General features: G+C 44.6%; 1 protein-coding gene across 1 annotated transcript in view; it reads left to right on the top strand.

Moving 5' to 3' along the window:
* The first annotated feature begins 418 nt into the window (after positions 1-418).
* Positions 419-22,929, top strand: part of lhpp (phospholysine phosphohistidine inorganic pyrophosphate phosphatase) — a 25,141-nt gene continuing 2,630 nt past the window's right edge. The window contains exons 1-6 of the mRNA XM_008290443.1: positions 419-570; positions 809-996; positions 1,244-1,397; positions 1,875-1,938; positions 2,037-2,129; positions 4,836-4,927. Of these exons, the coding sequence (XP_008288665.1) occupies positions 419-570; positions 809-996; positions 1,244-1,397; positions 1,875-1,938; positions 2,037-2,129; positions 4,836-4,927 (743 nt within the window). The remainder of the gene's footprint in view (positions 571-808; positions 997-1,243; positions 1,398-1,874; positions 1,939-2,036; positions 2,130-4,835; positions 4,928-22,929) is intronic.

Below are 22,929 nucleotides of genomic sequence, written 5' to 3' on the forward strand. Positions count from 1 at the left end.
TTCCATTCAAATACACTGCAGCATCTCATGGACACTTTAATACCCTAAAAAACCTTTAATGTCCACGTGCATTGATAATTAGTGCCCTTCACTGTGAAATAGGAAACCAAAGTACATTAGTGTGTGATTTTTACTTTTCATATTGACATCATAATAATATTCCTGAAAAACACTTGAGGTTCAGGGACTTCCTGTGGCCTCATCTTGCAGCCTGTGATTAAACATTTCTGGAGGACACTAATTTAATGGTGGTAGTAATCCAGTCTGTGTTCTGTGTTGGCTCGGCTTTAAAGTTGGCTTAATTTATAACCCAGCAGGTTTTTCAGTCAGACTATTACATAATTGCAACCCAAACAGGCACTACGTGAACTAATAATGAACCACGTGACGGACCGACGGGCCGCCTCCCGTTGCGCGCATGCGCAGTGGGCTCTCCGCCATGGCTGACACGGGCTGGCCGGGCTGCGCGAGGAGTTTGAAAGGTGTGATTTTGGACTTGTGCGGAGTTTTGTACGACAGCGGGGAGGGCGACGGGGTGGCCATACGGGGCTCCATCGAGGCTGTGAGGAGGTGAGTGAGTCTTTTACGAGATGCATGAGAAAAAAAATAGTAAATTCAGCTTGCATGGCTGTCAGATCCTGTGGAGCAAAGTGCACCAGTTCCACATGCACTACTTTATGCGTGTTTCAGAGCCTATAAGAGCATCTGTGCATGTGTTTAAGAGCCTTTACTGTATTCGTGAGCAGTGTGAGAGCTGTTACTGTTTTGCTAAAAAAATCTCAATCTGACCTCTTAACACCACTGAAAGGCTCAAAGAATCCGACCTGCAGCTGCGCTTCTGCACCAACGAGACCCAGGCCACCAGAGAGAAGTTTGTAGCCAAGCTGCAGAGGCTGGGCTTTGATATCTGTGTGTCTGAAGTCTTCCCACCTGCTCCTGCAGCCGTAGCAGTCCTCAAGGAGAGGGGCTTACGGCCTCACCTGCTGGTGCACGATGGTAATGCTTTTCTTTTGTCAAAACTCCACTTTAATTTAATAATCCTCACCCGTTTACACTTTGCATAATGCATGTAAAGCACTCAGCTGGATGGCAGTGTCATCCACTCACACCAGCGTTTTCAGAGTGCGTTCGAGGACTGCACTCACAACAAGTGCCGTAGAATCTGTTGACACATCTGCAGGCCGTGCGTCCAGATGCAGCGTATTAGATATCTGTGTTGAATCATAAACTGTGCCCTCTGCAGGACTTCTCCCCGAGTTCGACAGCGTGGACAAAACCAGCCCGAACTGCGTGATCGTTGGAGATGCAGCCGAAAACTTTTCCTACCAGAACTTGAACGAGGCGTTCAGGGTCCTCATAGGTCTGGAGAAGCCGGTGCTGTTCTCTCTGGGCCAAGGGTAACGGATCATTCTCCTCTCGTTTGGTGGTTGGAAATTCAGTGTGAAATGTAGAGCATCGTCATGATCTGTCGTTTTAGGATGTTAGTTTCACTTTCAGAGCACAGAGCAGCAGGATTTAGTGAGTTTAGGGCCGTAGATGAACTCTGTCTGACTTGATTTTCACTGTTAAATGAAACACACTGCATAAGGTTTTAGTTTGTGGGTAAAACCTGTGAATCTGTGGCTCTGATCATCCATCAACACAACATTAATGTCTGTATACATTTTATTAAATACAGTACATATGAGAAAATGAAGCAATCTTTATTCTGTTCTTTTTTTGTTTTGTTTTTTTGTCTTTAAAAAGCAAACAGTCAAAAAGTACCAGTAAGAATGCTGTTAAAGTGCTGGACTGATAACCAGAATCAGTACCACCGATACCCATCCCCAATCAGTTTTCATTATCATGTTGTTGTTTATTTCCTCTCCTCACAGGAGGTACTACAAGGAGACGGATGGGTTGAAGCTAGACGTCGGCGTTTACATGAAGGCTCTGGAGGTAACGTAGGTGTACAATTCGGTATATTTATTGAAAATTCACGACACCGCTTCTGAATACATGAACTGTTGCTGATTATCTTCTTGTTTTTCCTCCAGTACGCCTGTGATTTGAAGGCTGAAGTGATCGGAAAGCCGTCGCCAACGTTCTTCCAGACTGTTCTCAACGACATGGGGCTTCAGCCACATGAGGTGCGTGATCACAGACGAGTTGTTCTGACAGCATCAGGACGGGTTGGCTTCATGTCTGAATGAGCGCCCTGCAGACTTTCCCATAAAAGCCGTGAAGGTCGTTTCCCCAGGTTGGACCGACTAATGTTTCAAAACTCTGAGCTGCAGACTGTGGCGTTCAGGCAGTCGCAATGTGGTTTGAGTTTTTATTATTATTTCAGCACCAAAGTTGGTCCAAAAACATCAGAGCGAGCACTGCAAAGTCACATCTATTACAAACTGAAATGAAAATACAACTTTAGTGCAATCTAGACACATTAACAGGTTAATGAGACTCACCACTAATACATGTAATCTAGGTGTCGTCGGTTGCTTCCAGATGTTTGCAGGATTCTTTCCTCTGAGTTTGTTAAATACCTGCAGCATCAAACAGCTACAGGATTCATACGAGCGTCTCCAAAGCAGCAGTCGAGTGAACGTAGAGCAACAGCAGCATCTTCACTAATTACTTATAGATATAAATGATCCCCCAGCGTCTAACGAGGTATTTTTCTGTCACAGTTCATCAGCTCCAGTTGAATTATTTCGAGTCCTGAGCTCCATCACAGCTGTTGGGATGTCTGATTATCACAACACATTGACGGACTTTTCAGTGTTTAGGAATCATAAATAGATTAGGCTGTTAGTTATTTGGACAGAGTTTGTCACCACAACTGAACAAAGGTCCAGAAAAAGAGCAAATTACAGTCATAATAGATCAACTGATAAACAAAAGATCCACAAGGTCAAACATCTGCTGCCTTTAAATTGTCAATTAAAACCACCGACTACGTTTTAATGGTGCTGCGTTATTTATGACATCATGTGTGTCATTTAAAAAAAAAAATATCCCGTTTATCAATACACATATAGTGTGTTACCAGATGGACACCTGTTGCACATGAAGCTAACTAGCTGAACACACTCTTTACTTGTCAGGTTGATATATTCAAACAGAAAGGACGATAACGCTGGAACCCATCACAGAGAAAAAGCCAGAACTTTGCCTGCTTGGTTGAGTGTTTTTCACTCGGCAGGTGTCTGTTCATGTGTTTGAAGTGCGTCCCTTGCGTCTGCCGCTCATCCCGAGTGAATGGATCGGCTCCATCCCTGCAGTGTCTCATCTATTTTTGGACCTGGCAGTTGACACTCAAAGAAAAGTTGGCATCGTCTCTGTCAACTCCGTTCTGTGGGTTTTCATTGCTTTTCGCTGAGACGTGGATTTACCCACAGCTGCACCCTGCTGCCCTCTTCCTCCGCAGCATCCAGTTACTCACCCGGGCTTCTGTTCCCAAAAGTGGAAATTCCCAGTCTGCTGAATCACTCGCCTCAAACTCCCTCATGTCATTCCTTTCATTCCTTCATGAAATTCAAGGGAACATCTTCTCACAGTCTGATTCATATCACGGCACTAGATCCAATCTGGCCCGCTCCGTGGATACCGCACTCCTCCCGTGTTTGAGTTCCTCTCTTTGCCAGCTCAGACCAGCTCCAACCTGATCCTCCTCCTCCTGCTGCACTGATGAAATAAACATCCAGTGCCGTTCTGCCTCACCAGGCACAGTTTGAAGGTGTCATTGTGCGCTGGTTTCCCCGAGGAATCCTTGGCCGGACTCACACTGAGAGGAAACCTACCTCTGTTTGCCCTTTACCGATGATAATACAGATTACTGCTTCCTCAAACTCCCCCGTCTGACGTTTTGTTCTTCTTGTATTTATGCGGAAACATCTACGGATCACTTATTCCGGGTTGTTCCTCGCTTATCCCCCCATCTGCTGCTTTTTTCTTACCGAGCAGCGTTTGTTCACCTGAGTCAGAGCAGAGGACAGCTGAGCAGTTTGGGAAGAGAAGCTTGAATAGAAGGGAGGTAAACAGATCTAGAACATCACTGCTGACATTTTTGGCGCAATATAGATACGTACTGTAACGATGCAGCCACAACATGCACCGGTGTCAGCAAGAGATAAAGCTGGTACACCACTTTAAAAACAGAAAGAATCATTGTGTTGTCCAACTGTCAGTGAACTACTCGTCTGTTATCTCAGCATAAAATCTTAAGATTTCCCAAAATGCCTTTATGCTACACGTGTTATTTAAAAATCTGCCAGCAGGGGGCGCCACTAGAGCTCAACTTATTGAGCTGGCGTCCCATTTACAGGGGCTATAGGCCCCGAAGCAGCGGTCGTGGGTTCGAGTCCCGCTCATGACCCTCTGCTGCAGGTCCTTCCCCCATCTTTCTCTCTGTCCTATCAAATAAAGCCAAAAAAGGCCAAAAAATGTCTTTAAAAAACAAATATCTGCCAACAGTAAAGTGCTTGCAATAATGAGATTTAGTTAAAAACAAAAAATTCTGCGCTCCTTTGTGCAACCATGAAGCCATCAGCTGCAACCAGCAGTCACATGACAAAAAAATTCAGAGGCTTTTCGACTGAACTGCAGCCAGGGCACGAGTATGTAAACAGCTAAACATGTATGTAGTTAAATATATATATATATATATATACGGTATGTTGAGTCACCTATTTTTTTTTTTACAACAAAAATTTCTAAGTGAAAATGTCACATTTAGAAAAGTCCGAAGCGTCGTCAGCAGAACCTGTTCAGACTGTAGACAGAACGTTAACGCTGCAGCCTCTCCTGGCAGCGCCACATTAAACCACTTTTTCTTTTCCCTTCTCGCTTTCTAGGCTCTCATGATCGGGGATGATCTCTTAAATGACGTAGGCGGTGCCCAGCATTGTGGAATGAGAGGTGTGCAAGTCAGGACCGGCAAATACAGGTGAGTGATGTCCAGAATCCACAAATACCCTCTGATCCACCACGTTCAGCTCCTGATTGGCCGATGCCCAACCCTATCTCAGATGTCCTTTAGCCACGGGGCATTAATCTTTGCTTTTAAGGCCCACGTATATAAAAGATTGCATCATTCCAAGGTATTAAAGTATTGTAACCCACAACAATCACCAAAGCATTTATCTTAATTTATACATGCTGAGAAACTAGTCTGAACATGTTGTAAAACTCAGAAAATCTGCCCTGTATACCAATTTAATTCCACCAGAAGAGGGCGCCCTCGCACCAGATTTATGCCTCCAAGTCTCCTCCATGAGGCAGAGGCCTCCTGAGAGCCTACCACCTCCTTCTGAAATCTCCCAGATTTGTTTATCCGATAGAGAATCTCCCCCAAAAATAGCTTCATTCGCTCCATATGCTGAATGCTCTTTGCCCACAAGGTCGTCGTCACCGAAGGATTTATGGTCCCAGATCTGGAGATCACTGAGGGGCGCCTCTCTTTATGGTGTAATTACAGAAACATATGGTTGATTATTTTAGAAGCTATATGTGGTGCTCGCAGCGTATAGAAGGCAGGAAAGTGACGGGGAATGAGAGAGGATGCTGCGTTATGTAACTGCGCATTATGTCACGTATGCTGTACGTTATAATGTCATATGGTGAACCTCTCTTAACCCTTTCATCCCCAAAACCCACCAGGGGGGGTTTAAAAGACAATTTGTCTCCAACGAATTACCAAAATCACCCAATTTATCAGAGCCAGAAACTCAACTTTCCGACTGTTGACTCATCTGTGACGTTTCATCGACGACCAAATCTAAGCTCAAGGTCACAATATTTCCACAAAACAACTTTATTCCTCATGTCTAATTGTTCTGTATTATATAAAAATCTCCCCAAACAGGCTGCAATAAGTAGGTTTTGTAAAATAAACCACTAAAGATTCTCTGCTGTTCAACTATGAATCAATTAATGACTCAGCTGCAGCCAGCAGTCACATGACGCGTTCAGGGACTTTTCGGCTGATCTGATGTTTGCATGGAGACAAAGGTGGAAACAAACTACAACTGTTGGTGATAAAATATATATCTAACATGATGAGTCACCATTTGTTTATCTGGGGTCAGAAACACGTTGGGACATGTTATCATCGGGATTTTCCAATTTTTTGAAAAACAAATAATCAAAGAAATGTTGTGATTTTGGGTTTTTTTATGATTCATGGCTTCACAACTGTGTCATAGTGCACGGAGGGCGTTTTTGAGTTGCCTCTGCTTCTAGCTGTGCTTCTGTTGTTTCCTTAAAAGTGCAGGACTTTGAAAAATGAGCACACAGTGAGTAAAAATGCAACCGAAGCACAAAAAAAACTGCTTGGGGTTTATATTGACAGCATAAATTTACTAAATTACAACAAAAATTCTGAATTAAAAATGGCATATTTAAGTAATTAAACTCTAAAACTAAATCTGTGCAGAATTACACATTTCTAACTATTATAAATTATGTTATAAGCAGGATTTTTTTGTTGTAGCTGGTATTGGTAGCACTGTTCGGTAAATATGCTGCATCGCATCGTATTAAAAGTGGAACCATGTGTAAAAAATGTATGAATTTATAAAAATAAATAAATAGCGAGCAACTAGAGCAATGTGGTGGAGTAGAATTTTTTTCTCTAAACTCTAAAATTTGGTGAAATGCAGGTTTAACTCTCCCTGAATGGAAACGAACCTCAACATCTTACTTCAGAGCGAAGCATCGCAGAACTGAATCAATGCACTTTGTGGCTGCAGAGGATCTTTAACCTCCTCCCTGATGTCGCTTCCATTTCATTTAGTTATGAACCAGCGATTAGTCTGAGGAGTGCCACGCTTCATGACCCGCTCCGCTGCTGCTGCCTGGCATGCAGGTTGCCGTCATGTGACCAGAGAACGCTGAGTAATCTACTTGAGCATCAGTCGGCGTTAATCCTGTACTAAGAGCACAGTCCTCTGTCTGCGCGGTTATTCCCGTGTGCATGACATGACACCGGGAGCGTGCGTTTCCGCATACGTGCACATGTGTGTGCGTGGGTGTGAGCCCTGGACGTATCTGTGACATCATACAGCGTTCCAACACCAGTACAGTAGACCAAACTTCTCTTCTTTATTTTTTTTTTAAAATGCAAATTCTCGGGGGAGCGATCTGAATCCATCTGGTTTATGTGACTTCACAATCTTCTCCCAGCAGCTCAGTCGAGCTCCAGTGTGCCGATACTCTGATATACTCAACGAAACAACGGATAAAGCAGATTAAATTATGTCACTGCTCAACCGTAATATTTTTCTTTTTTTTTTCTTTTTCCTTCTGAGGAGCGAGAGCAGCTGGTTAGAATAGAATAGCAGAAGAACATCTGTGTGATGAGTGTCGAGTTGCATGACATGTTGCGTTTCAGCTGCGGTGGTCTGGATTTATAGAACGATCAGTAAAGCGGGTTTATAGGATGAAGCGACACAGCGCTGCATTCATAAAACTATTATTATTATGAATGCTGGATTCAAGGTGTTGGAAGTTGAGCGATGAGATTGTTTTGGACAGTTCTTGTGCCAGCTTGCCTGTTTACTCTGGAAACAAAGAGTCACTGATGTTAAATGTTGTCTGAAGGAATTGTTTTGAATTTATTGCCGCGTCGCCTGCTTTGAATAACCGATGCTGGACAGCGAAACAGCAGCACTTCTTGTTGTATTTGCAACCAGGAACAGGAACATAAAAGTTCATCAAACGATAATTTACGACATCTAAACTCAACCGTCATACACTTATTTACTAAAATAAACACCTCATAACCCTCCGGATCCTCCGCGAGACTCACTGACGGCGCACATTCTCTGAGAACAAGAAGAGAAGCTGAGACGCTCGGAGTTGTTTCAGAGGGACTGCGAGCGAGGGGGAGACGTGAGATTTAACATTGTTTAGCCAAACAGGCCCAGTGAACCCGAGCTTGCTTTGAGCAGCTATAAACCCTCAGTCAGATCTGTGAAAACACAGCTGTTTCCAAGTCAACCAGATGCTGTGCAGGCCCCGAGTTCCCATCAGGCTGGGAGAAAAAGGCCGTCTTCAAATACCCCAGACCCAGCGACAAGACAGGAAGGGGGAAGAAGATACAAATCACAGACAAATCAAATCACATCGGCTTATATTAACACGACTTTCACTTAGCTCGCTGCTAGCTGCAGGGATTTCGTAGGAATCTGAGGGTCTCTGAGCCTTATTTAGATCTGTCAGACGGAGAAACTTTCGCTGTCTGCTTTCTTACGACCTGCATGCCGAATTCTTCTTAAAACAGATGACTGGAGGTAAATCTGTACGTGCTTTGAAGTGAATTCGCGAGCCGGTTTGCTGTCTATCTGCGGGTTTGTTCCAGGAAGGAAGAGTCCAAATATGTGCCTCGTCTGGTCGGATGGTACATAATGTGTGTGTTAAGCATCATATAATCTGATTTTATTCTGTTAGAAGCTAAAACAAATACAGTTTTAGAGCATTCAGAGTTTATTTTGGGCCTTTGACTGAAGACTACACACAAATGTGAGCGTGATCAGTGACATTATTCGATAGAAATCTGTGCGTTTTCCTGGAATTTCGGACTATTTGATGAGCAAAAATGTCAAGTATGCTTGAGTAGATGAATGAAACGGATTTGAAAAAGAGATATTATGTGCATTCTCAATTTTTGTTTGTGATTTTTCCTTCAGCCGCTGCTTAAAACTGTTTATGTGTTGCTGAAAACCTCATGGGTGTGTCAGAAATGCCTCTATACAGGAAAAGCTGCTATCAGATTTAACTTAATGGATGCATGTTATAATAATCATGTACACTGAGCGGGTTTCACGTGTAAATACGCTTTTGCATACGATGCACGCTGCACAAACTTGTAGCTGCTGGTGGAGATATCACAGGGTTTAGCAGTAATGGCTGCGAGGCTATAGGTAGAATAAAGGGGGAGTAGTAATGTGCACTTCTGCTTGCAGTCAACTTTCCTCCTTTCTTAAATAACAAGCGAAAGTTAGCGCACCTCAGGGGAGCCAGAGAGCCCTTTTGCTCTTTAATGTAGAACAGGTTTGCATAGAGGGGCCTACCGCTGAAAAGTGGATGGAAATTAGACTGGGAGATCTGACCACTGATGTTAATCTGCTGCATGGTAACAATCAGCCGACACTACGCTCGGGTCCAGCCCTCGCTCAGCCCTTTCAGCTCTGCAGCTACGGGTTGAAGGGTAGTCGGGACGCTGCAGCTGCATATGTCGATGCGTGCAGAACAACGCCCACGTCGCATATTGCTGTCGTATTGAAAATCAGTACCGAAAGTTCCGCCGTCTGTCGGAAAAGTTTGTGTGCAGCTTTCGGTCTGAGCATGGATTCTTAACCCTGCTGCTTATGGATAATTCTGCTTTTATCCATAAACTTTTCGTAGCAAATTGTGTCCATAATAAGCAGCGTTTGGTATTAAAGCTGCACCAGTGAAGTTTATGGCCGCTTGAAGTCGAGCTGTAAGCAAGACGTTGACTTATTATCACCTTATTAAGTCGGGAGTTGAACTCGTTGGGAAACCGTTGCCAGCTGACGCGGAGCAACTTTCATTCGGGGTGATGTTTACGGCCGACCGATGAAGTGTTCGCGAGAGCAACGCCTCTTTAGAGGAATCTGTGGGTCTTTACGTGCAAAACGCTGCACTCACAAGCCGGTCTCTCACTTTGTTCGTCTGTGGTTTAGGACGGTTGGGAAAAAAAAGTGGGATTTATCTGGTGTGGGTGGCAGCAGCAGCGTGACGGAACCAAAACAGAGAGGTTGCAGACGTAAAACCAAAATAATAAGCTAAAATAAAAGCTGCCACAAAACCCCACAAAGAAGCTGCAGGATTGGGTGGTTGTTCGACGGTAGTGTTTTAAATCTCTTTTATGTTGTTTGTGGTCACTTAATATAAAAATAATGATTAGTGCAGCTTTGAAATCCGTTTTTTTTCTTGTGGCAGTAGAGTGAAATCCAGAAAAGGTGCAAACTTGATCGCATTATCAGGAAATGTATAACGATGTCCACCCTCGTATGTGTACATCTTAATGGTGTACCGTTTGGCTACGAGTACGCCGTCCTTGTTTTCTCCGTCCTGTGGCTTCTTGTATGTTGTCTTTTTGAACTGTGGTCTCCCACAGTCTTCGGCCTCCACTGCGTTCTGTGTTTCTGTTCTCTTATCTTCAAGGAACCGCATCAGCACAGAACTGGGTCGCTTTGAAGCTTCTCAGAGCAGGTTCACGTCTCGCTGCTCCTTCATGCGCTATTTGTAAGCCAGTTTAATTGCCGCCGCCGCCGTTCCTCCGTTTTGCCGTAATGAAAGAAGCAGAATTTAAACGCACACCCTTAGCGCCGACATGTGCACGTCTGCCAAGGAGAGAAGCGTGTAGCGATGAGTCGGACGCCAACACAGTATTGATAGGTGTTTTTGAACGACGGCCAGCGAGTTAGAGGAAGCCGACTGGGTTCCCGTTGGAATCTGGCGGCGAGCGCACGGCAAAAACATTTTCACACAGCAGCGACCGTCTTCGAAATGGTTTACTCTGCGTCCAACGCTTGACTGCTAATGTGAATGTTGGGAAACAAGCAGTGCCGAGCCAGATTAGACCTCTGGAGAGACGGACGGTCCCCGATGAGACAAACTATGAACCAGTTTACCGAAACCGCACCCTGGTTCGTGCCCTTTCTGTCTGCGGCCGCCGTCACCGAGGGAAGCAACAGGAAACAAGCGTTGCAGGGGGGTCAGCAGCCATGTGATTACTGTACAGATTAGCTTTCCTTCAGCAGTTCTTCCGTGCTGCGGCTTCTGGGTCGCCCCGCTGCTCCGAGCTCGTACCGTATTTAGAAAAACAAACATGCTGACGTTAGCGTGTTTGTGAAATAACACGCTAAAGAAAGAGCACTTCATTAGTTTAATGCTGCATCCAGGGCCGTGCCGGCAGAACAGGAAAAACCTCATGTTATTCCTACTTGTCAGCTTTCGTGCATTAAAAATATCTGTATTCCTGGCATTGGAGTCACAGATGATAAATGTAGGGGAAGACTGAATTAGCTACTCTATATTATACATATACACTGATTAGCCACAGTCCAAACCAGCTCCGTCCTGCTGACTTTGGTGGTGGATGCTTTGGGTCTTATGGGTTGCAGGGTGAGGCTTGCATGGACTGAACTTGTTCCAATGCATTCTTAGAGGCCTTGGGCTCTTGGTTGAGTTCCTCAAGCAATTCCTGTGGTGTTGCATGGTGCATTATCCTGGGAAGGTGGACCAGTGAGTGCCACGGGGGTCTGCAAAAAGGTGGGTGGTGCATGTCTAAGTGGGACCCATCTGCCTGAAGACAGACCTCAGCAGACCCTTTATATCTCCTCTAGTGGTGCTTTCTCAGGTCTTTGCTGCAGCCGCCTTAATCTCCTGATTGTCGTAATGTCTGTGGTCATCTGCAAGCGGAATGCAGCTCAATTGGATTGAGGTAAGGTGATTGACTGGGCCACTCGAGGATATTTCACCCCTTCACCCTGAAAAGCTCTTCGGTATCTTCGGGCCATATGTTTAGGATTGTTGTTCTGCTGCAAGATGTAACGTCGCCCGATGGGTTTCGATGCGTTCGGTTGAATCTCAGAACACAGAATGCTCCTGCACACCTCTACATTCACCTCACTGCTTCCATCAGTAAACGCCAGTCTGGTGCAGCCATGCATTATCTAAACACTTGTACAGATGAGGAGTTTCATTTGTCCAGAGAACCTCGTTTTGTGTTTTTCTGCAAACTGCAACCAGGACTTTCTGGTTTTGAAGCTTAGCAGCGGTTTGCATCTTGTGGAGAATGCACTGAGGTTATGGCCACGAGGTCAACATACATCCTACATCCTGGAGCACATTCTTGACCTTCTGTGCATCCACAAAGGGGCGTTTCTTCACCATGCAAATGTCCTCAGTCCAGCAGACCATTCACTGTTGGCTAGTCTTACCTTTGACGCCCAACAAACAATTTAGGAGCCAGTCATCTGTTTGTTTTAACCTTTTAGGATGTTATGACCTTTACCTGCACTCACACAACTCAACTCACTTTTATTATTCATGTAAATCTACTCATACATGACAATTTTTACTGTAACTACAAGATTGAGACCAGTGTTTTTCCCCCACTCTGGTAATTATGGCCTGAATATGTGACATGAATGTGGTTTTTGCACGGTAGCATCTTTAAATTTACATTAAAGCTGAAATTCATGAGAACTGAGTCTAGTGTGAAAGTGAAAAGCTTGAAAACTTTTCTTCTTGTGCAACCCAGTTTTTACTCATTTTTTTCCCCCTATGTGTGGTAAAGATCCAAGAACACAAGGCCACTATGGCAGTAAATATACTATCACATATAATATACTATCTTTATTTGTCCCGAATGCTGTGAATTGTGTAACGCGTACTGTAAGGTGCAGCGGTTAACGTACACCTTATCAATGACGCCGCTGTGCTCATGCAAAATCACACGTGCCGCATTGTGCACCACATAACATCAGTTAGGACGCGCAGTTCCCACCAGATGGTGGGTATGCAAATATCCAGAGCTATCACTGTAACTGCTGCTAATGTAATCAGAGTCCTCAGAGGCAGGAGGAGGTCTGAGACGGATGTGGAATGAGGGTGAAAGGGATGTGGCTTGATGCAATCGGGAAGTCCAAAAAATATGGCCTACTTTTTTTTTTTTTTTTAACTTTTATTTCCAGTAAACTGCACAACTGTCCTCATAAAAAAACTCGACAGGATTTGTTTAATAAGTACAATATTAGGAGGAAGTTTAGGGTAGTTTCTAAGTGGCCACAAGCTCTAATTTAATCTTTTGAAAACTGCACAGAAATCATTTATCTGCACCTAAGAAGCCTTGTTTGTTCAGTCCGGGACATCAAACTGCCTCCAAACGTCCCTCCATCATGGTGGTATATCTACAAATACAGATACTTCAACACATGATCTGTAAATGTATTTTTACTGTGCTGTTGCTGCTGATTTGATTTACGGTGTTTATCTTGTAATGTTTCTGCTTTTCTTTTGGTTTCCGTGTTAGTTTTCTTGTAACGTTTGCGCAAACATTTTTTGCAGAACATAATTCATCACTTCGTTTTTTTTTTTATTGTTCTGTGTACAGAGGTTACTTGTGCAAAAGAACTATTGTCCGCCCTGAATAAACACAGCGGCTGAATGATTGACTGATTGAAAGCCTTCAGACATTTATGCAGAAAGGTGATGCTACCCCTCCTCCATCCGAGATCTCCACTCTTGTGACCCGAACAAGCGTTAGACAGAACACAAGACAGCAGTGTTTATGGACGGGCTTTGTCCTTTGCAGATCTGTGACACAGAACCTTGACAGGGTGGCCGTGTCTTCTGTGCACGGCTGTGGTTGCAGCTTAATCTCCTTTATAAGCTGCCCCTGGGATGGCTCTCAGGTACATACTGTATTTCAGCCTAGCTTATCTTTCAGTCCTCCAGCGGTGTCCTATAGCGTCAGTGGCTATGATAATGTGCGTGGTTTCAAGTGTGTGCCCCGTCAGACAGGGAGTGATTGTATGCGGCACATATTACCTCCCATACTTCAAGGCTTTGTTTTGTATGCATCACCGAGATGATTATGAAATCTTTTCACCCACGGTAATGCCTTTAATTCTCCTTCTGGAGCACATTTAATACAACTGGATTCAATGTGCCGTCATGCCTGAGCAGGTTCTGGTTGAGTCACACTTTCTCTTAATCTTTGCGAAGCATTTCTCTCTGCAGACAAGAGCGAAGGCATTTTATAGCGTCTAACGCAACAGCGCAGCCCCACACCCTGTCCTCTTAACCGCTGTTTGCACATTAGTTTTGTCTGTGTGGGAAGGAAGCGAAGTTATCTCACCCTTCTCCGCCGAGGCCGGGGGCTGTGAACTTGTCAAAAGCTTTGTCGGCTCGATAGCTGCAGCGTTTCTGAGTTTGTCGTCTAGGTCTGTTTGCCGCTGAACCACAACAGTGACTCTTTTAAGCCAATCCAGGGAATCATGCTATGTGCACAATGTGGCCTTTGAACTGAGGCAGAATCCACGGGGACTCTCTTCTGTGTCCAGGTCCCCCTGGATGTTCAGAGGAGCTGAAATCAAGAGCATTCTCACCCATTAGGTTTGCTTTGTTCTGTGGCAAACAGATGGATTCAGTAAACAGGGTTTGCCTGCAGGCCAAGAGCAAGAGGAATGAACCAGACGTATACATGATCATCTATATATACACACACACACACAATGTCAGATTCAAAAATGCTAAAACCGTTCGACATTATAATAAATATGCATATAAGCACAGTGATGTGGGAGCAGCCTCTCTCCGTTCCCGGCATCTCCTCAGTCAGTCGGCAGCAGGGCCTTGGCAGGATATTTGCATGGTAAAATAGGAAAATACATGTTGCATAAGGTTTCTATTTCCACTGCTGGATTTCCCTCCTTTTTAACAGATAACACATGAAAGCTGGCTTTTGTTGGTTGCATGTATTTCCTGGCTGCATGCTCCCACCTTATCTCTTTGTTTCCAGAGGAGGGTGGGTTGCTCGTTTCAACACCCTTTTTCTTTTTTTTCATCGCGACAGGATTACAGCAATTAAAACGTTTACGAATTAGTAAAACCTTTTTTTTAACGTGAATGTCGAGAATTAGAAATCACATTCTGTTAATTTGTCTTTTACCGTATAGAGAGGATTACATCAGAGCTGTGGTCAAGGGCAGCATTTAGCATAATTCCATACAGTCCTGCTAATTAGCTCGGTTTAATCTGTGTTTTCATCCCATTCCCGTGGACTGAAAATTGGCAGCTTTGTAGGGAATGTAAACACAATCAATTCTGGAAATGATTTCCTCATCCTGCCAGCACTCTGGGGTTTTTTTGTTGTTGTTGTTTTGCTTGATACCCATTTCTTGAAACACTGCTTTGTCCTTTTTTTCCCTTTGGTCTCTCTGTTACTTGCAGTCATATTTCTACATTTTATTAGAATATTCCACTGAAATCATGCCTGTAGGGTTGCTTGCTTGCTTTTGCTAACAGTGGACAGCAGCTACTTGAGCAACCTGTGGCCAAAATGTCCGTAAATTCTTATCAAACCGATCTACAGCATCATCCACTTTCTCCACTGCACCCAGATTTTTGGTGAACCGTGACTTCCAGTGTTCATCCAAACCACAGCCATGCACAAAAATCCATCTTGTGTTTTTTTTTTTTGTTGTTGTCCTTGTTTGGCACATACAAGCCAGCCCTTAAGGTTTATTGTGTGCACTCATTGTTTTTAAATTATAGTTGTGTGCAAAGAAAAAGTAAAAGCAAATCACGACAACAATGGAAACGCTGTAATTTCACAATAATTTTAGTAGTATTTGAAATATAGCATACAGATGTCTATTAAAGCAGTCAAACTGCTCCTGCAGCACATTCAGCTGCTTCCAAACACTTACGTTTTTATAACAAGATATGGCTGCACACAATTATATTTGATTACATGAAGCCAAATAAGGCTAAAGAAAGCTAAAGTATGACCTTAAACATGGGTAAATGCAGCGATATTTAGCCAAGGTCTGCTTTGTGCATGTTTAACCATTTGACAGGTAACTGATATAACTGACTTCACCAAACAAAACCATTGAAAACCGTTTTTATCTACAACGATCGATACAGTACAAGAGGCCAGATGTGCATGAACACTGAAGAATCTGCACTAATGGTTTGAGAAAATAAACTTTGAAGTTTAGCTTTGGAATGGAGTGGGGTCAAGAGCAGTACATTTGGTGGTTTAAGAATGGAGAAAATACAAAATCAGATGTTCTTCAGTCAAGATGAAAAAATAGAAAATGACTTCTTATGGATGGATGTTCCAGGCATTTTCAATATAAACATCCTTTATACATGTATGGATAAACCCATAGATATGTATAATAAAGGCTGGATGTCTCGTCCACGCTGTCGGCCAATGGAATCACACGGCCACACTGGCGGCCATCTTGGTACAGTCCGCTCACTCGCTCACCCATAACATTGTGTTGTAGTGGTGCAGGTACTTTTTAAAATAACCATAACTTGCTCAATTTTCTACCGATTTTCAAACAGTTTGTTTTGTTATAAATGTCAGAGGTGTAGTTATAACGCTGCACTTATGGATAATTATGTTACGCTCTCACGGCCAGCAATGATTTTAGTTATTTTGTATTTTATTTGTATTTTTGTCATTTGAATTGTAGCTACGTTAATAAAGTTTGTAAGAAACCAAACCGTTTGTAAATCCGTCATGATTTCAGAGAGATAAGAGTATTTACGTTTGTGCAGATCACTCACCTACCTTCACGTACCACAGGTTCCGCCAGAGAGCTGCCCCGAATCAAGATGGCCGAACGGTGATCCCGTTCGAAACGCCGCCTTGAGACAGCTAGCTTTTATCATATGGATAAACCAACGCATTTCTACTCGGAGTCTTCGTTGCTCCTTAGGAACACCTCCTACACCTACCTTAGATTTGTCTCAGACACTCTCTGGACTCCAACCTAAAGACTTCCATCTATAGGAAATGGGACCATCATTATGTTTTCATCTTTATGGATTAAACTTTATTTTAGAAACCATTGGAGCTACTGTGAATTCAAGCTGATCAAAACTGCAGTGTGTTGGAGCAACGTGTAGCACCTGTTAAACCTACAGAACATCCGTTTCTGTTTCTGTTCTATCTGTCGTAGCAGATAAGAGGTCATTTGAGGTCACCGCGATCAGTTACCGAGTCATAAATCTGAGCAGTAAAAGAAAGCCCAGCTGAGAGTTTAAAAGGTAAAAGTGAGACTTTTCCCCACTCGAATCTGAACAAAAAATCTTCCCGTTCCATTTCGTTGTTGTTCAGTTTGCCTCAGACAACCACGAGATCAGAACACGATCGTGGGCCGCAGATTGAGTTCGGATCACAGACGGGCGTCGCTGCACAAAGAGGTTAAAGAGCCTGATGAGACTCCGCTGGGTGCCCCGTGCCTGGTCTTCCATCCCTCACCACCCTGGGGTGACAGCTTCCCCTGCCTGCAGGCTCCTCTAAAGCCCGCCGTGCGTTATAAGTCAATGAGATATTAATAATTAACCTGAGCTTTTTTGTCGCAGTGAGACCAGACTCCCACGGCAAGACAAAGGAGCCGACCGGGCCTCGGCCACTGAGCCCCTCGACGGTACTTTTCCACCCGTGAGAAAGAGAAAAGAAAGGAAAATGAGTGAGAGTGGGAGAGAATCGGAGAGCTCAAGCCCACAGATGGCAGGCTGAAACATGGCACTGCCTCTTAAATACATGAACACAGACCCTTAGCCGTTTCAATGGGGAACCAATCCCTCTTGCAATTACCAATTGACAAGCTGCTTGGCTGGGGGGACTTGGGCCTTTGCCTGGTTTCTACTGGAGCCATTTTTTTTTTTTCGTCCTCCTAATGGTTTGTGTCTGCATGTATGTGTGTGTGCATGTTTGTGCATGTGTGTGTGTGTGTGTGTTTGCACGTATGCGTTTTCAGTCTCAGAAGCTGGTGACTCAGCAGTCGCCCCAGCGCTCGCATAATACCCACAACACACACTGAGATATACCCACACACACACACACACATACAAACGAAGGCTCAGCGAGTCATCAGCAGCAGCAGCAGCAGCACCGCTAATAATAACGTGCTGATGAAAAGAGTGCGGTTAGATCTGGGTCACATGGAGCTCTGCATATTGAGCACAGCACTGACAGGACAGCTGTGAAACGGAGAAGGGAGTTTATTAAAGAATTCGGTCAAATAAACAAAAGACGTTCTTATCGAGATTAAAGTTCCCTAATGACTGTTTAAAGGTGTAGCATTAGCTTTAGCTTTTTAGCCTTTTTATTTTGATTCCAAGAGGATGACTTGAAGGAGTGAACCACTAACTTTTTTTTGCAGAAAGTGTGACTCCTACATGATGCACATGATTCAGATGAGTCTGGTAATTGATTTTCATTGATAAAAATGAATGGAAACCACTCAGAAAATCTGTCACTGTTTGCATAGAAAGAAGTTAATCACAAAACCTGCAAAACAGAAACTAAAGCTTCATGCTCTGTTCGTTTAGCTCTGGATGTGTTTGTGGTTAGGAAGGACGCAAAGTTTCCAGCGGGGGGGGGGGAGGTTTTGACATCTCAGGACTCACTCTTCACACTCGCAGCAGGTTTTCGTAAAGCTACAGGATGGAAATTCAAGTGTGTCTCTCTTCGTGCCGCAACCAGGGAATCCCCCCCGCCCCCCTCTTTTGTGTCCGGCTCGATTGGAAAGAACCGTTAATCTGTGCAAAGTGTGAAAAACCGTGCCGCAGCTGTTTGCCGATCATGATTCAACATTACACAGCCCTTTGCGCAGAGAGGTGATAACGGCGGCCGCAAAAGACTCAGCAGAGGATGTGAAGTGCTCCGAGTTATCTGTCACCTCTGTTGCCATAACATGCACGTAACATGGTGGTTTCCCCCCTCGTTCGGTTGGGCTGTTTTTCATACGAGGCTGCAGCTGTATTATTTCAAGGGTGTTATCTGTGTCTTGTAAATATCAGTTAAAAGAGAGAAGAGGCGATAGGAAAAGTGAACCTCGAGCGGATTGTGATAAAGCCAGGCTGCGACATCCCAACCGGCAGGAGTCGGTCTACTTTTTTTGTTTTTTTTTGATGCACCATCAGTCAATCCCGTGACCTTTTATTTATACCAGAGCCAGTCAAACCGTGATCACATTCTCACCCTCGAGGCCAAGACTCCTGCAGCGTCACACCTTCCCCTCCCTCTCCACCTCCCCCCCGCGGGGCGTCGGGGCGGAGAAAGCTTTGTCTTGTTTTCGCATCTTATGTCACCCACAAGGCTTGGCTCAACATAAAGGCTATAGATATCATCGGGCCGTGTTCTCCTCCGGGTTATAGTTTGCTTTATTGTGGGGAGGGGGAGAAAAAAAAAGGCAGTGTTTGGTGCTTTCACTAGTCTGGTATGAAAAACTACACAAGTGAGTGAGTGTTTTCCCATCTCTGGCTCTACGAACACGCAGCCAGGTGGCATCACAAGATATGGTTTTTATTTATTCGGGGCAGAGCGACATTAGGTTACATTCCTGCTTGTGTTCATCAGGGTGACGCCCCTGTTGCTAAGCTTCCACTTGTTATCCCTGTTCCTCTTTTTCTGATGAGTGTTTTTGCTACGGTGACTTTCGACACACTTATACTTTTGCTCATATCTGCAGTTTAGACACACAGAGAGCGAGTTTGTGGTTCACCACTTTAAAGTCGGTGCTGATTTCAGCCCGATACGGTCCATCTTTGCTGCGCTGTTTGCAAGATTGCGGCGTTTTTGTAGTATTTTGTCTACCAACAGGCAAATCTTTGTTTCGCGTCTGTGTGAAATTACCCAAAGTTTGCCCCAGCGTGTCCCCAATTTCGGACCGAAGCGTCGCCGAGAGTCACGCACTGTTGAACTCTTCATCTCTGCCCTCATGAACATCTTATCTGTTTTATCTGCGCTGTGTCATGCGAAAGGCCGACTCAGCAAAGGTGAAGAGGTTAAGAGACGAGCGTAAATCGGGTATTTGTGCTTCCTCCTGCGCGTCTTTATATCAGCATTAACTGATGGAAACGCTGTCATGCCTTTTACCCTGCGGTTTAGATGCCTCGACAATCGGCCGCATGCATCTGAGCAAAACAAAGAAGAAGCTGCCCTCATAGCATAAACAACCCCCGCTTTCCTTTATTTTCTGTATCGTACCTCATCTCTGTACGTCTTTGACGCACAGCTGACTTTCACACACAAGTGCACTCGACGCATGAGTCACCCGTATCCATTTTCATTGCGCGGAGGAGCGGCCCATCCTTACAAAAATGTATCTTCATCTTTTATGGAGCCAAGTATCATGTTGTACATCTGTCCATATGACACACTAAGCCTCTATATTCTTTTATTGCCTGTGCAGTACATACTTGATACCCATGATGTGACCAGCTTGCACAGCAGGTTAATCCGCTGTCGTGTCGTAGCTGTTGTAGAGGATTAGAAGTTGTAGGCACTTGTTTTTCCAGCATGTGGAACAATGATTCAGATAATTACTCCATTACGAATAGACGTGCATCAGCATTAGCAGCAAAATGTCTCTCTGGCTGATATGTTATTATATGTGACATCATTAGATTATTAATGCTGAAGCATCAGCGTGTCAGCAGCATGTTTTGTGTTGTAGCTTGTTTGAACAGCTTTTTATAAACTTTTATATTAAGGGAAAGCAGAGACATCTGAGAGCTTGCCTGATGCTTAATGGTTGAGCTTTTTCTACTCTCGCCCTTTGATTTTTGCTGACATAGTAGATCATCTGAACATTTAGGGGAGGTTTTTTGGTTCCTTTCCACTATCTCTGAGTGCTTGCTCAGAGGGAATCCAAAGAGAACTTTGGACTTCTTGGGTTCTGTGTTTGTTCTCTGTAGGTGTCCAAAGTGCTATCGGATGACATGTGTTGTAAAATGGCGCTATAAAAACTTGAATCAAACATATTGAAATAAAAACAACATGACCACCATAAATAAATCCATAACATGTTACAAGTAGGGCTGCGCGGTGGCTCAGTGGTTAGCACCGTCGCCTCGCAGCAAGAATATCCCCGGGTCGCATCCCGGTGAGGACACCCGGGATCTTTCTGCGTGGAGTCTCCATGTTCTCCCCGTGCAGCGTGGGTTCTCTCCGGGTTCTCCGGCTTCCTCCCACAGTCCAGAAACATGCTGAGGTTAATTGGTGATTGTAAATTGTCCGTAGGTGTGAATGTGAGTGTGCTTGGTTGTCTGTCTCTAAGTGTAGCCCTGTGATAGACTGGTTACCTGTCCAGGTGAACCTGCCTTCACCCTGAGTCAGCTGGGATAGACTCCAGCCCCCCATGACCCTGGTGAGGATTAAGGTGTAGAGATGATGGATGGATGTTAGAAGTGACTAAAGCTGTGAAATAAATGTAGCAGAGTAGAAAAGTCAATAAGTCCCTCTCAAATGTAGTGGAATGGAATTATAACGCAGTATAACAGGGAAACACTCAAGTTGAAACTTCTAACTAACCACAATGTTCAGTGGTATAACATGTAGAACATTCTCCACAACCAGCAAAGGTTTGGCGTCTTGCTTACTAAACTATTTGAATATTAATCAATTATCAAACCTGTTTTCCATCAGTCACTGCCAAATAAACTTCTGTACTCGTTTACCACTAGCTACGTCCGTACAGCTTCTGTAGTTCTCACTCAGAACCCAACCTCGAGATCTTTCACTAACTTTCTGATGAAGCGGTTTGCTCTTTCAGCACGGTGGCAGCTGTGTTGAACTAAACTCTTGGCTGCTCCCCACCTCACAACCTCAGAGCTGACCTCATCCCTACGCGAAGGCTGCGCAGTGTCAGTCAAGCTCGGGGACCGAAGCTATCTCTTCACGTGTATTGATATTGCATTGACCTGAAGGACGTGCAGCGAGCCGCACATTACCTCACCGGTAACACAAGCTGCATTGTGCTGAATTTTGCATGGTCACATTGACCTGGTTACTCCTTCATTATTCATGGCAACGGGAGGAAAGCAGCAAAATGAATACACACACACACACACACATGCATGCATGCATGCATATCTAAAAGACGGAGGCCAGGGGAAGATTTTGGAGAGCATCAGGTTGGAGAGACAGTGCGGTCGATGCCTGTTGGCTTCACTGCTTGAAACATAAGCGCCATGTGACTAACTTGCTTGTGCGTTCATGCCTGTGTGTGCGTGTGTGAACTCAATCAGTCCTCGGGCAGAAAAGGGTGCGGGAGTAATCCAGCACAGGAGACATAACACCCCGACCATTAGTGGACCAGCTCACATAACCCAAGCGCTGGCAGCTGACAGACATGCGTAAACACATGGCACCGCTTCACCGTATTCAACGTGGCCTCAGTATTCAACACCTCTCTTCACCGCCTCCCCTCCTCCTCCCACGGCTTCTTCTTTCTGTCGCTACACTTGGGCAGCTCACAAATATTTGCCATGGTCCTCTGCGAGCTCTCAGAAGGCAGGATTAATGGTGGTGTGTGCTGCACACCCAGGGCCAGACAAAGAGTCCCCATCTGGAGCTCCAACCCGTGACTGGGGGAACAGAGGCAGCACACAGAGCCTGGTCAAGGCGGCCTGGGGAGGAGGGAGAGGGGGGATCTATAGGCACCACTTCATAAATGAGCAGGACTCCTGGGCAGTCCTGGAGATGAATGAAGGGGGCGTCTCAGTCTTTTGATGTGATGGGGAGGAAAAGGGTCCTGCATGCCGGCCCTGGGCCTGGTGCCACGCCAAATGGATTACATTTCCCCTACCAGCTGATTAAACAGCCATATCTGCATCCATCACTGGGCCCTGAGCCAGACAATGGCAGCAGTCAGTGGGGAGATGGGTGAGGCCTGACCTATGCCTCCTACAGCTTTCCCATAATTTAGGAAGCCAGGTAGAAACAAGATTACGATCACGGCCTTGGGTCGTGGTTCCTTCATGTTGGTGACCTGTTTTTAATCATTTTTCAACAAATGCTGTGTTCCCATATAGAAGCATAAACGTTAATGTGATAATATAGAACTAAAAGCTGTGCACATCATCACACTGTAGATATGTTTCACCTGTCTATCCAATTTATCCAATACATGTACAGCTACAGCATTAAATCCACATACCTAATACTCAATAGGTCCACCTCATGCTGCCAAAAAGGCTCTGACCCATGGAAGCATGGACATGGGACCTCTGTGGGTGTCCTGTGGTGTCTGGCACTAGAACGTTGGCAGCAGATCCTTTGGGTTCCATGATATAGGAGGTGGGGCCTCCATGAATCTGGCATTTTCATGCTGTTCCAAAGATGCTCAATTGGGTTGGAATTTGAGAAGTTTGGACACTGTG

This window comes from Stegastes partitus, unplaced genomic scaffold (assembly GCF_000690725.1).
Source record: "Stegastes partitus isolate 25-593 unplaced genomic scaffold, Stegastes_partitus-1.0.2 Scaffold673, whole genome shotgun sequence".
Classification (NCBI taxonomy): domain Eukaryota; kingdom Metazoa; phylum Chordata; class Actinopteri; family Pomacentridae; genus Stegastes; species Stegastes partitus.